The sequence below is a fragment of the Procambarus clarkii genome, chromosome 42, assembly GCF_040958095.1.
Source record: "Procambarus clarkii isolate CNS0578487 chromosome 42, FALCON_Pclarkii_2.0, whole genome shotgun sequence".
NCBI lineage: Eukaryota > Metazoa > Arthropoda > Malacostraca > Decapoda > Cambaridae > Procambarus > Procambarus clarkii.
Genome location: NC_091191.1, coordinates 12,045,129 through 12,060,373, shown reverse-complemented (window position 1 = coordinate 12,060,373; position 15,245 = coordinate 12,045,129). Strand labels below are relative to the sequence as shown.

Below are 15,245 nucleotides of genomic sequence, written 5' to 3'. Positions count from 1 at the left end.
TTATCATTTCATAAGAAAAAAAATAGAGAAAATATATTAATTCAGGAAAACTTGGCTTAATAGGCAAATCGGGCCTTGCATAGTAGGCTGAGAAGTGCTTTCTGGCTACTAGGTACGACATATATATATATATATATATATATATATATATATATATATATATATATATATATATATATATATATATATATATATATATATATCTTATCTGACCCTTCAATATGAAGGATTACAGATACGTTACTAAAGACCACCTCGTATGCTTTACCTCTTGGCGAAACAATATAACGTATTAGTCAGTAAAGGCCTCAGCATGTTTGGGTCTGACACAAGTGGCCTATGACGAGGCTGCCCGGGAACAATCATTCATTCATATATTGGTTTAGTCCAATGGTACATGACTGACGTGATCGTACGAGGTTTCAGTGACACAATATGAACGCTTCATTAGGAGATATCGGATCTAGGAGGTTAATATTCATTTCAAGGTGAACTTCCTTATTCAGAGAGTATGGACCTTATTGTGAGGCGCTACTGTTTCAAGTTTAGCTCTTGCGTAATGGTTGTGGGCTTGGTTGCTGCGTAACCTGTTGTGGGCTTGGTGGGCATAACCTGTTGTAGGCTTGGTTGTTGCATAAACTGTTGTAGGCTTGAGTAGTAGGGATGGCAACACACAGACGATATTTTGTTTCTGGGAAATATCGTCTGTACGTTGTCAGGGTTTTCAGGTAAATTTAGAATATCGTCTCTGCGTTGCCAGGGTTTTCAGGAGAATTTGGCTAGTCACAGATTTGGGATTAAGGATTTCTTATGAGCAAGTAATTTCTGAGATTCTAGAAGTTTGTTAAGGTTTCTTATGATGAAAATAAGTTCATACGAGTTTGTTAAAGTTCTTATGGGAGAAATTCAAATATCATCTGTGCGTTGCCAGGGTTTTCAGGAGAATTTGGGGAGTCACAGATTTGGAATTTAGGAATTCGTATGAGGAAAATAATTTCTGAGATTATAGAAGTTTGTTAAGTGTTCTTATGAGGAAAATAAGTAGGAAAATCTTATAGAATTTTTTTAGAAATATCGTGTTTGTGTCACAGCATTTCCAGGTAAAATCTATGGACAACCTTTGCCCGTTTTCAATCTCACATTTTTCAAAGAGCATTTTCAGATAATATTGTCTTAGACGTTTTGTTAAGGAAAACAGACAACTTAGCCATAACATTTAGTTTTATATCCATTTACGGCTATTTCACCTGTAAAGACCAAAATTGAACAGAGCCCAGTTATAGATAGAAATTCGTCAGAGAACAGTTTGTGCCCAAAATTCTCAGAGTCCACTTTGTTAGCAAAATTAGTCAGAGACAGTTTAAAGCTCAAATTTCATCAGAGTTCTGTTTATGCCTGAAATAATCAGAATCAAGTTTTTCCCTGAAATTAACAGAGTCCACTTTGTTAGCAAAATTAGTCAGAGATAGTTTGAAGCTCAAATTTCATCAGAGTCCACTTTGTGAGCAAAATTGGTCAGAGACCATTTTCAACCCATTTTTCATCAGAGTTCATTTTATACCTAAATTTCGTCAGAGTCCAATTATCAACAGAAATTCGTCAGAGTCCAGTTTTCTAACAAAATTCGTCAGAGTCCATTTTCAACCCATTTTTCATCAGAATTCATTTTATACCTAAATTTCGTCAGAGTCCAATTAACAACAGAAATTCGTCAGAGTCCAGTTTTCTAACAAAATTCGTCAGAGTCCATTTTCAACCCATTTTTCATCAGAGTTCATTTTATACCTAAATTTCGTCAGAGTCCAATTATCAACAGAAATTCGTCAGAGTCCAGTTTTCTAACAAAATTCGTCAGAGTCCAGTTTTCTAGCAAAATTCGTCAAAGTCCATTTTCAACCCATTTTTCATCAGAGTTGATTTTATACCGAAATTTCGTCAGAGTCCAATAAAGGCCAAAAATGATCAGAGTCCAATTATCAACAGAAATTCGTCAGAGTCCAGTTTTCTAGCAAAATTCATCAGAGTCCTGTAATCTGTGAAAATTTGACAGAGTCCATTTTATACCCAATTTTCGTCAGAGTCCAGTTTATACCGAAAATTCGCCAGAGTCCACTTTGAGAGCAAAATTCATCAGAGTCCAGTTCTTGATCGAAATTAATCAGAGTCCAATTGAAGACATAAATTTGACAGAGACCACATTTTCGTTAGTAACAGACCAATTTTCCCTGAAATTTTAAACAGTCATATTTCAGTCGTAGTAAATAAGATCAAGTCAGTTACTGAGCTCCAGCTCTCGTCCCTCACGCTACTTCCCCCTCAAGTCTTTGTTAATATCCTATCAATTCCCCTGAAATTTTTACCCTCTGTATTTCAGACACCGTAAATAAGATCAAAAGCAGTTAACGAGCTCCAACTCTCGTCCCCACCTTAGTTCTCTCTCGCATCTTTGTAAATAACCCATCAATTTCCCTGAAATTTTAACCATCTATATTTCAGACACAGTAAATGAGATCGGGACAGTTACCAAACTCTAGCTCTTGTCGTCTGTCCAAGTTCACTCCTGTAAATTCATTAATATCAGTCCAAATCCACCTGAGATTTGAACACTCAACTACATTTTCAGGGTCCCCTGCAAATAAATCAAACTGAAATTACCGAGTTCCAACTCATGTTCTTCACTTAGTTCAATGTTCATCAAATTATTTCAGATCAAGCCTCTCTCCAGTCTATCAAAGTAAACATCATTTCCTTTAATACCCTTTTTGTACTCAGCTCTGTAATATTCACACGGTCATATAACACCTTACCTTCAATACCTTTTGTTTACCCAAGTAAGCAATAATCACACGGTCAAAATCTCACTATAAACTTTCCCTCCCTTACCTTCTCATCCCCAACTTATCCAATCTTCAATAATCCTACTGTATTTTCATATTTTCTCTATATTCAGCTGTGTTCTTCACATTTGTCCATGTTATCTGTGTTCGCTCCATGTTCTACAAATGTTCACAGCAAGCTCAGTTCAAATTTTTTCACCTGTTTTTCTCATTTTTCTATTTTCTACCATTCTTCCCCGTATGTTCACTCTGTTTTTGTTATGTTTTTCATGTTCATCATATGTTCTCTGTATAACTTTTATACTCAATATTCATGTTTTCAATGTTCTTAGCTTGTTCTTCACATGTTCAGTATTCATTCTTTGTATTCCCTATGTTCCTTATCATGTCTTCATATTCTCTATAAGTTCATATTCCATGCATGTTCACTCTATTCATCAACTTTTTCTTACATGTTTTCTGTGTTCACTGTGTTCATTCCCTTACTTAACCTCAATTTTTTATGTTCTTTGTTTCTTTAAACCAATTTGTTTCTTCCATTCACTAACTAGTTATTTTTTCAAATATTATCATCGGTAATACAGTTCCCTCAACAATTTTAGTGACCCAGTTTTATTTGCAAAAACTATGTCAAAGTAATTCTCGTAGTCAACTTAATAGTTATACCAACCCTGTTCTTAAACAAATCTACACTTTATTCAGTTCCAAATTTACAAAGACAAACCTTTCTTGTAACTTCTTAACTAAAAATCTTTCGCCAATCAACTAAAACATAGTCACTTTATTCATTTCTCAACTAAACTTATTATCCAATCAACCAAAAATAGTCAGGATTAATCTCATTCAACACCGTTCTAAACTAAAACAACCTTTCTCTTAGCTAAAAATTGTCAAAGGAATCTTTCCAACACTGTTCATAACTAACTTTATCCATCGTCAAGTAATTGAAAATAGTCTTGTTCATCATTCCGTAACAGCCATTATGTTTCGTCAAGTAAGAAAAAATAACCAAAGATATCTTTCATCGCTGTTCTTAACTGACATTATACTTTGGGGAGCACAAAAATAGTCTCCCTCATCATGTTTTGTCTTTTTTTGCTTCACTAAAAGTATTCATCAGTCAACTAAAAAATAGTTACTTCATCATGTTTCTCTGTCATTTCTTAACTGAAATATCACTTCTCTCATCTGAAAAATAGTCATGTGTTGCCTCTTTCCAACACTGTTCTTGACTAAAGTAAGGTTTCACTTCGCTAAAATAGTCATATTCATCATTGTGCCTAACTAAAATTATATGTCGTTAAGTAAGAAATATAGTCAAAGACACTCTTCGAGACATCAAGGGCTTACTCAAAGACATCAAAGTTGCACTCAAAAACATCCTTTGAGACACCAAAAACATCCTTTAAGACATCAAAGACATCCTTTAAGACGTCAAAGTTATTCTCAGAGGCATAAAAGCTATTCTCAGAGACATAAAAGTTATTCTCAGAGACATGAAAGTTATTCTCAGAGACATAAAAGTTATTCTCTAAGTAACCTTTCGTTCATCAGAGAAACTTTCTAAGACATCTTCGTTCATTAAAGTTTAACTCAGAGGCATAAAAGTCATTCTCAGAGCTATCAAACTTGTTCTCAAAGTCATCAAAGTTATTCCAAGAGACGTCAAAGTTAATCTAAGACATCATCTTTCATCAAGGCTATTCTGTCTAAGCCATCAATGTTCTTCTCTAAGACATAAAAAGTTATTCTCTATGTCATCAAAAAGTTATTCTCTGAGCTAATAAAATACTACTCATGTTTTCAAAGACATTCTCAAAGTCATCAAAGTTATTCTAAGAGCTAACAAAAGTTATTCTCAGAGTCACCCTCGTTCTTCAGAGAAACTTTCCAAAACATCTTTGTTCATCAAAGTTATTCTCAGAGTTATCCAAAGATATTCTCATGCTGACAAAAGTTATTCTGAGCTACCAAAGTTAATCTCAGACATCTTCGTTCATAAAAGTTATTCTTAGAGACATCTAAAGTTATTCTCTAAGACATCAAAGTTATTCTAAGAGCTATCAAAAGTTATTCTGTCATGATATGTTATTCTCTAAGTGACCTTCCGTTCATCAAAGACACCTCTCGAGGCATAAAAGTTATTCTCAGAGTCATCAAATGTTATTCGCGAAGTCATCAATGTTGTTCTCTAAGACATCAAAGATGTTCTCTATATCATAAAGTTAGTCTCTAAGTCACCTTCGTTCATTAGAGAAACTTTCCAAAACATCTTCGTTGAACAAAGTTATTCTCAGAGTCATCAAAAGTGATCTCTAATTCACCTTCGTTCACCAAAAGTTGTTCTCTAAGACACCTTCGTTCATCAAAGAAACTCTCCTTCTTCCATCATGTTATTCTTTAAGACATCTTCAATCAAAAATTTCTCTCCAAAATGTAACTAGTTCCGCTTTTCATACCAAACCTGCACTTCTGTTAAAATATATTTTCTTAGTCACTGTGAGATTTTTTTTTCTTTGACAGGTTATCAAAAGAATTAAGTCCTATTGATGTTACGTTAATCGTAACTACCTCGCAAGAGAGGCAGACCTTAAACAGCAAGAGCTGCCAGTGGCAGATATTTAATCTTAAAGCCTAAGATCATAGGACCGCGGGAGCAAACCGCCAGGCGAAACCACACGGGTAACACCTGTCACTTAGGTCGCTGGCTCCTCCTAGTTGACAAACTAATAAAGGGTAGCCGACGGATTCTCACCTCTTATTTATAGAAGTGTGGTGCTGTGCTATGGACTCGAGCTTTAGATACAGACTTGATATGAACATAAGCAGGCAAAGCGTTGCAGAACATAAAATGTGGGGCAGTAATATTGGAAGGTTTGACGTAAACGACCGTTTTCTATAACAAAACAATTTATTCACAAAACAAGACTAAAACTACTACACAGTGAATTTACATTACTTTACTGTCACTCCAGTGGCACATTAAAGAACAGCTAATCAACAGCCTGATGGACCCACGGTCTCCTTATCCCGTCGTCGCTGACTGACTAATGACACTAACTGAACACAGTGGTGCCCACTGGTGACGCAAGCTTGCAATCAATATTGTCACGGCTTCACGGTGACCAATACTATAATCACAAAACTCGACTGGCGCTCGCTGCCCACAACGAGGTACCAAGTAACAAGGCGGTTAATCCAAGAATGATAACCTCTTATAAAAAATCTTACGTTAACACTTGTCTCTCAGGACAATCAAAACAAAAGTTACTCTAATTGAATTTAAACAATTACGTTAACACACACGTGTCTCAACGACACTTAAATGGCAGCAATAACTCGTATATCAATTAATTACATCAACTTGAAAGTCAAGCATTCGGTGAGTAATTCCCAATTAATTACTGAATACAACAGCCTATTAATTCAGACGAGTATTGACAAAGCCTACTGTCTCTCAACTGACAGTTCACTTCCGGTCTTACGACAAGATTACCTTAACGAGGGTAGACTACTGTACCACACAATGTTACAACACACCGTGTAAACAACAACATCAACACCTGGTGAATTCACTAAGTGGCGGTTACTAATTATCTTTAATTAGCTACGAGTGCTTAATCCCTCTGTCCGCAGACAGATCTGATCAGTCCAACGAATTACAGCAGCTTAATTACAGCGCAATTGACTCCGATCATAACAGACCGTCAACCCCTTACGTTAATCACTCAATTAACGACAGCTCGTTAAATCGTTAACACTACGTTAGTCTTCACTTGACAATTCCTCCACTGCGTGAACTTCACTGTGACTGTGGCCTTTACACGTCCCTACGTTAATCACAACAATGTTCAACGAACAAGTGACCTCGTTAAGTAAATCGTGACCCCCGGTGACGTTAACTGACTTTAATTCTCACGGAATCCTTCACAGTACACAACGCCTTCCACCAAGGTCAAACTTGTCTACGGTTTACACACACAGTACATCACAGTACAACACAGTACATCCTTGCCACTCACAGCAAAACTTGTAAATGACTTCCCCCAGTAAATTATCCACCAATAATTCAAACTTTACCACAACACAACAGTAAAATATATAACCAAGGGAAATCTCCCTGTTACCACTTTTCACTGCTGAAAAAGGGAATCAAATTACAGGAATACATACACGGCACATAGAAAAAATAGAAGCAAATAACTCACTTTACTCTACCTCTGAATGTGTCACTAGGTGTCTTCACACACGTCATCAATCACAGTTGGGCCCAACCTCAACTTGATTACGGCAACAGGGTAGACTCACACGTCTCCAATTCCCATTCACCTCCCCAGGTGGTCCCAGGGACAGAGGACAGACAGAATACTGGGGGCGAACCCAGCTTCAGAGTTTTATTACCCAAACGGAAACAGTGTACTTACATCAAACATGCTGGCCCGCAACCTTCTCGCACTCACACATACACGTCAATCACACTCCCACTGCTGCTGCTGGATGATGACGTAGGCATCCTCACTTCCTACACGTGGTCAGGTGGAGCACAGGGTCCTAGACCACGGGGTTAGCTCCACACACACAGAGACCAGGATGGCGCAGACACACCGGCTCAGGCAGGCCAGGGTGAGCGCACAACAGCAGGGATGCGGTACCACGCCCCTTCCACTTGACACGGTACCCCAGGATACAACGGTACACAGTGTTACACGGTACACGAGACCCAAGACAGAGTCCTTCACTGTTCCTCAGAATTAGAACTTTAAGGTTTCTCTCATAACACTGAAACCTTTTCTAGCACGTCTCCCAGCAGTATCTTCAAGCACAGATACGATAGACGGCAGATGTCACTTTCGTAGCCCGATAATTAACGCCTCACTCAGTCCAGTTGCTCTAAGATGGCGTCCCACAATTACGCGGCTAGATGACAAGTTCACACGGTTCGATACAAGCCCCTTTCTGATTACCGGATTCTTACGCACGGCACACGGAAAGATAGCAAGAAGAATGGCGTGACTTTAGTAACGTTGCAGGCGGTATTTCCCGATGCTTGTCCTAGCACGGGAAATGCGTCCTCCCCAAGCCACGTCCTAGGTAAGAATGTCTGTTCCCGCCAACACTATGCCTGGGGTACCATGCGGTACCCCTCAGCGTCTAGGCCAATCACGGTTCAGCATTTCTGAGGCCCAGGAGCCTTAGCCAATGCCGCACCTGCCCCATGACGCTACCCCCTCTCACACGAGGCGGATACGTGATAGGGGGGGTGGTCTACGGCCGCTAACCCCCCATACCTCCCTCTCTACACTTGACTTGTACAAAATTTCCCTGAAATCAACTCCCTCCTGTAATTTCCTTCACAGACCTGATACAGCGATCAGAATGACATCAATGGCTAGCAAAAATCATGGGCTATCCAACGACACCCAACACGACTGTGGAAAAGTTATATTCAGAAAGTTGAATCACGGTGCACATCACAGGTGCACTATGCAATTTCGTACATAATTCAGTGCACGAGAGAGCAGGGAAAATATGTCCCCTGACAGTCACTTTACCCTAAAACTGTTCTCTGAACTACACTGCTCAAACCTACGTAACCTATCCTCTCCACCCAATGTTACTTAGTTAACGTAACGTTCCTAAACCTAACTTAACCTGCATAACCTAACTTTACATATCCTAACTTAACTTACCTTACCTTACCTATCTTACCTAACTTACCTAACTTATCCTGCTTAACCTAACTTTACCTATCCTAACTTAACTTACCTTACCTTTACCTATCTTACCTAACTTAACCTGCATAACCTAACTTACCTACATTACCTAACTAAACCTGCTTAACCTAACTTTACCTATCCTAACTTAACTTACCTTACCTTTACCTATCTTACCTCACTTAACCTGCATAATCTAACTTTACCTATCCTAACATAACTTACCTTACCTTACCTATAATACCTAACTTACCTAACCTAACCTAACTTATCCTGCTTAACCTACCTTACCTAACTAAACCTAACCTAACTTACCTACCCTACCTAACTTAACCTGCTTAACCTAACTTACCTTACCTTATCTAACTTACCTAACTTAAACTGCTTAACCTAACTTACATAACTTAACCTAACCTTACCTTACCTATCTTACCTAACTTACCTAATTTAACCTAACTTATCCTGCTTCACCTAACTTACATACCTTACCTAACTTAACCTAACCTAACTTACCTACCCTACCTAACTTAACCTAACTTACCTTACCTAACTTACTTAACTTAACCTAACTTATCCTGCTTAACCTACCTTACCTAACTTAACCTGCTTAACTTAACTTACATAACTTATCTTACCTATCCTAACCTATCCTAACTTGCTTTACCTAACTTAATCTTACATTCCCAAACTGATGTATCCTAACTTATCTAGTCCAACCAGACATGATCTAACTTACATAATTATTCCTGTTTGTCTTTTGTCTTTTGTGTTTCGTCAATCATTGTCTCATACTCATTTACTCATTTCAAGGGTTAATTTCTCAAATGGACATTTTTGCATTTCAAGTGTTATTTGTTTAAGATTGGGTGTTTAACCATTTCAAAGGATTTTTGTTATATATGGGAATTTACTCGTTTCAAGGGCTAATTTCTCAAATGGTCATTTTTTTTGCTGATCAAGGGTTATTTGTTAAAGTTCATCAAGTTGCTTATAAGTTGTATTTATTATGTTTGTTATCATATGTTCTTATTTCCCAACCCCTTAACCTAACCTCTTGTAATCTTAGTGTATTCAGTAGCTTCTATCATATGTTCTTATTCCCCAACCCTTTAACCTAACCTTTCAGATGTAGTTTATTGTGTTTTTGACGTATTTGTTGAATATATTATCCTTTTCATAACCTTTCAGATGTAGTTTTGTTTCTCCTTTGTATATTTTTACCCAAACCCACCATCCCACTTAACCTTCTTACCTTCTTTTACTTTGTTTCTCCTACTCCTTTTAACCCCCCTTTTCCCCCTTGATTAATTTCGATCAAGAACTGGACTCTGATGAATTTTGCTCTCAAAGTGGACTCTGGCGAATTTTCGGTATAAACTGGACTCTGACGAAAATTGGGTATAAAATGGACTCTGTCAAATTTTCACGGATTACAGGACTCTGACGAATTTTGCTAGAAAAATGGACTCTGACGAATTTCTGTTGATAATTGGACTCTGACGAAATTTAGGTATAAAATGAACTCTGATGAAAAATGGGTTGAAAATGGACTTTGACGAATTTTGCTAGAAAACTGGACTCTGACGAATTTTGCTAGAAAACTAGACTCTGACGAATTTCTGTTGATAATTGGACTCTGACGAAATTTAGGTATAAAATGAACTCTGATGAAAAATGGGTTCAAAATGGACTCGGACGAATTTTGCTAGAAAACTGGACTCTGACGAATTTCTGTTGATAATTGGACTCTGACGAAATTTAGGTATAAAATGAAATCTGATGAAAAATGGGTTGAAAATGGTCTCTGACGAATTTTGCTCACTAAGTGGACTCTGTTAATTTCAGGGAAAAACTTGATTCTGATTATTTCAGGCATAAACAGAACTCTGATGAAATTTGAGCTTTAAACTGTCTCTGACTAATTTTGCTAACAAAGTGGACTCTGAGAATTTTGGGCACAAACTGGTCTCTGACGAATTTCTATCTATAACTGGGCTCTTTTCAATTTTGGTCTTTACAGGTGAAATAGCCGTAAATGGATATAAAACTAAATGTTATGGCTAAGTTGTCTGTTTTCCTTAACAAAACGTCTAAGACAATATTATCTGAAAATGCTCTTTGAAAAATGTGTGATTGAAAACGGACAAAGGTTGTCCATAGAGTTTACCTGGAAATGCTGTGACACAAACACGATGTTTCTAAAAAATTTCTATAAGATTTTCCTACTTATTTTCCTCATAAGAACACTTAACAAACTTCTATAATCTCAGAAATTATTTTCCTCATACGAATTCCTAAATTCCAAATCTGTGACTCCCCAAATTCTCCTGAAAACCCTGGCAACGCACAGACGATATTTGAATTTCTCCCATAAGAACTTTAACAAACTCGTATGAACTTATTTTCATCATAAGAAACCTTAACAAACTTCTAAAATCTCAGAAATTACTTGCTCATAAGAAATCCTTAATCCCAAATCTGTGACTAGCCAAATTCTCCTGAAAACCCTGGCAACGCACAGACGATATTCTAAATTTACCTGAAAACCCTGACAACGTACAGACGATATTTCCCAGAAACAAAATATCGTCTGTGTGTTGCCATCCCTACTACTGGCTTGGTTGTTATGTAACCTGTTGTAGTCTTGGTTGTCGCGTAATCGTTGTGGGCTTGGTTGTTGAGTAACCTGTTGTGGACTTGGTTGTTGCGTAACCTGTTGTAGACTTGGTTGTTGCATAACCTTTTGTGGACTTGGTTGTTGCGTAACCTGTTGTGGACTTGGCTGTTGAGTAACCTCTTGTAGGCTTGGTTGTTGCGTAATTGTTGTGAGATTGGTTGTTGAGTAACCTGTTGTGGACTTGGTTGTTGCGTAACCTGTTCTAGACTTGGTTGTTGCATAACCTTTTGTGGACTTGGTTGTTGCGTAACCTGTTGTGGACTTGGCTGTTGAGTAACCTCTTGTAGGCTTGGTTGTTGCGTAATTGTTGTGAGATTGGTTGTTGAGTAACCTGTTGTTTATTTGGTTGTTGAGTAACCTGTTGTGGACTTGGTTGTTGAGTAACCTGTTGTTTATTTGGTTGTTGAGTAACCTGTTGTGGACTTGGTTGTTGAGTAACCTGTTGTGGACTTGGTTGTTGAGTAACCTGTTGTTTATTTGGTTGTTGAGTAACCTGTTGAGGACTTGGTTGTTGAGTAACCTGTTGTGGACTTGGGTGTTGAGTAACCTGTTGTGGACTTGGTTGTTGAGTAACCTGTTGTGGACTTGGTTGTTGCGTAACCTTTTGTGGACTTGGTTGTTGCGTAACCTTTTGTGGACTTGGTTGTTGCATAACCTTTTGTGGACTTGGTTGTTGCGTAACCTGTTGTGGACTTGGTTGTTGAGTATCCTGTTGTAGGCTTGGTTGTTGCGTAATTGTTGTGAGATTGGTTGTTGAGTAACCTGTTGTGGACTTGGTTGTTGCGTAACCTTTTGTGGACTTTGTTGTTGAGTAACCTGTTGTGGACTTGGTTGTTGCGTAACCTGTTGTAGGCTTGGTTGTTGCGTAACCTGCTGTGGACTTGGCTGTTGTGTAACCTGTTGTGGACTTGGCTGGTACTCACCTAGTTGTACTCACTTAGTTGTGTTTGCGGGGGTTGAGCTCTGGCTCTTTGGTCCCGCCTCTCAACTGTCAATCAACTGATGTGCAGATTCCTGAGCCTATTGGGCTCTATCATATCTACACTTGAAACTGTGTATGGAGTCAGCCTCCACCACATCACCTCCTAATGCATTCCATTTGTCAACGATTTGACACTAAAAAAGTTCTTTCTAATATCTCTGTGGCTCATTTGGGTACTCAGTTTCCACCTGTGTCCCCTTGTGCGTGTGCACCTTGTGTTAAATAGCCTGTCTTTATCAACCCTTTCGATTCCCTTCAGAATCTTGAATGTGGTGATCATGTCACCACCATTCTGGTGTGTAACCTGTTGTGAACTTGACTCTAGCGAACTGTTCTGCAATTGGATCTTACGTAATTGTTTTTTATTGTTTCAATAGAAAACAATTTATTTTCTAATGAGATATTAATTTATGCTTATTTCTTAATTTATGCATGCTGAAGTAATTACAAAAATATCAATTGTTTATGATTGTATTGTTTTGTAAAATTTGTAAAATATACAGGAAGGGTTAGATTTATTTGAGCATCCTTTTTTTTTAACGTTTTTTCCAGGATTTTTGTGTTATAAATCCTAACAATTTTCTTAATTTTTCCTGAACATTTTACCAACCATTACGTCTTACTACCAATGCTTCACCTAGTATCTAAACGGTTGTTGCGGCACTTAACTTAGATCCTTCCCGTAGCCAGGGGCTATTGGTGTAGGAGCGGAGAGCGAAGGAATGAAGTTAGACGAGTGAGGTGGTGGACCACAACGACCACAACCCCCGTTTGCCTCGCGGTTTTCCGCGAGATAAAAATCACCAGCTCCTCCTATCTCTCCTTCCTGCAGCACGAGCTTGTGGTGGAGGCGCGGGCTGGGGAGGCCAGGAGCCAGGCGCGGGTGGTAGTGCGTGTGGTCGACCAGAATGACCACGCCCCCGTCTTCCCCAGGGCGCTCCATGAGACGCAGATCACCGAGGAGGACGACAGACATCTACCTAAGACCATCCTTACGGTGAGAAGCTCTTACGGCCATATCTCTCTCCCCGTCTTTTCGTCAGTCTCAGAGATGGGGAGACAGATGTGGACGTAAGAATATCAATATCTCCCTATCACAGTTATTGACGTTGTAATTTGTCCTTTTTCCTGCTGGTCTTTTCGTATATACTGTTTTGTCTTTTTCTCTTACATACAAACTTTAATTGCATAATTTAGGCTATGACAGAGGCATAGCCTCCACTAGTCTTAGGCAGATTCAACGTTGAGTATTCAATAATTTATAGCTTTTGAGATGGAAAGATATAGCACCACGACTGGAGTTCAAAGGAGCCCGGGAAGATATAGGGAGAATGTTGACCTTAAAAGATGTGATGAACAAGTGTGACAGCATACCGTTCTAGTTCATAATTTAGAAATGTCTACCGGAATTAAGACGACCTAATGAAGTGTACGTATTACCGACTTAAACTTGAAGTGTCTGAGATCAAGTTTCGTGGAACTTGTGGCAAAACACTGCTAGAGGAAATCTTTGCAGCATCAGATCAATTAAATCATCTTGGATGTGAGGTGTGACATGAGCCCTAAACAACAGTTCTCCTCTGAGCTACATCAACAATTTGGAGGGAATTTGAGATGCCTCATTATTGAGACCACTACTTTAGATGAGGGTAATTGAAGGTCATGACAAGACGTTAAGTACATATTAAGTGGAATGTGAAGTAACAATATTTTGAGAAGTAATGTGAGCAATTGATAAAAATGGGATGTTACCATAATTAGATCAAACGTTACTGTGATGCTTAGGATTGGATTAGAAAACTGAGGGTTTTCTAGCATTTCTGCCCTACCCGCAGATCGAACCCGGAATCCCCGATTGTGAGTAGAGAACGGTGGTACAAGAGAATGGGGGTTTCATCTGAGTCTTTAAACACAGAGGCAATGTATAGAAATTTATACGAAAATAATAAATAAGAAAATATCAAGTGCTGGGAAGTTGGCTCATGTTGATCAGAAGCAAATGATGGTCGATAAGTTTCTTAGTGATCTATTTTCCATCATAAGGACAATATGATGGAGTGACACTATGAGGAGTGGCAAAGTCGGAGACCGGGCCGTGAGGCTATTGAACCCCGGGCGCTACGCACAAGGTAGACACTATTACCACATGACCCAAAAGTGTTAAAATTAAACAACATTCAATGTACAACGCTTTGGTATCTTATGGCAACATTTGGATTACATAAGGTTGTTGTTGCTCCCCTTCACATCTTCCTTACCTCAACTTGGTTACTTTTGACTGTACTAATGAAAGCGATCGCGGCCGCTAGCCTCATTATGAACCAAGATTGTTTTGATTGTTCACGGTGACACACTGCAACGGTAACACACTGCAACAGTAACACACTACAACGGTGACACACTACAACGGTAACACACTACAACGGCAACACACGGTGACCCACTACAACAGTAACACACGGTGACCCAATTCAACGGTAACACACGGTAACCCAGTACAACGGTAACACACGGTGACTCACTTCAACGGTAACACATGGTAACCCACTACAACGGTAACCCTTGGACGGTAACCTCACATCCCTTGAACCATCATTCAGCTCTCCATAAGGACTATAATGAGTTTCAGAGGTTGTCTTGCCTCGTGCAGCAGGTGACTGCTACAGACGGCGACGCGGGAGAGTATGGACTCCTGCGGTATAGCCTCTCTGGTGATGGCGTCTCCAGCCACGAATCAAGGTCCGCTTTCGCCATTGACCCTCTGACGGGGGCCATCCGCTTGCTGAGGGTGAGTTTGTGTTCACACTTGTGTGTTTCACACTTGTGTTTTGAGAGGGTGAGTGAAGAACAGAAGAGAGGGGAATTAATATTAACGAAAACAGAGAGAGAAAGGCAGAGGGAGGGATTGACTGGAAGGAAGTGAAATGCTAATGATGACATTTACTTGAATGTAAGGGGTAGAAAGAATTGGTGGAGGGAAGGAAAGAAAGAGAGAGAGTTGAATGGGAAAACGAAGTTAGAGTTGCACAGATAAC

The 15,245-nt window shown here is 38.9% G+C and overlaps 1 protein-coding gene across 1 annotated transcript in view; it reads left to right on the top strand.

Moving 5' to 3' along the window:
* The window catches only part of LOC138373371 (putative neural-cadherin 2), a 223,245-nt gene extending 209,653 nt beyond the window's left edge, over positions 1 to 13,592 (top strand). Inside the window, exons 4-5 of the mRNA XM_069339569.1 lie at positions 13,043 to 13,207; positions 13,476 to 13,592. Of these exons, the coding sequence (XP_069195670.1) occupies positions 13,043 to 13,207; positions 13,476 to 13,592 (282 nt within the window). The remainder of the gene's footprint in view (positions 1 to 13,042; positions 13,208 to 13,475) is intronic.
* Positions 13,593 to 15,245: the final 1,653 nt, after the last annotated feature.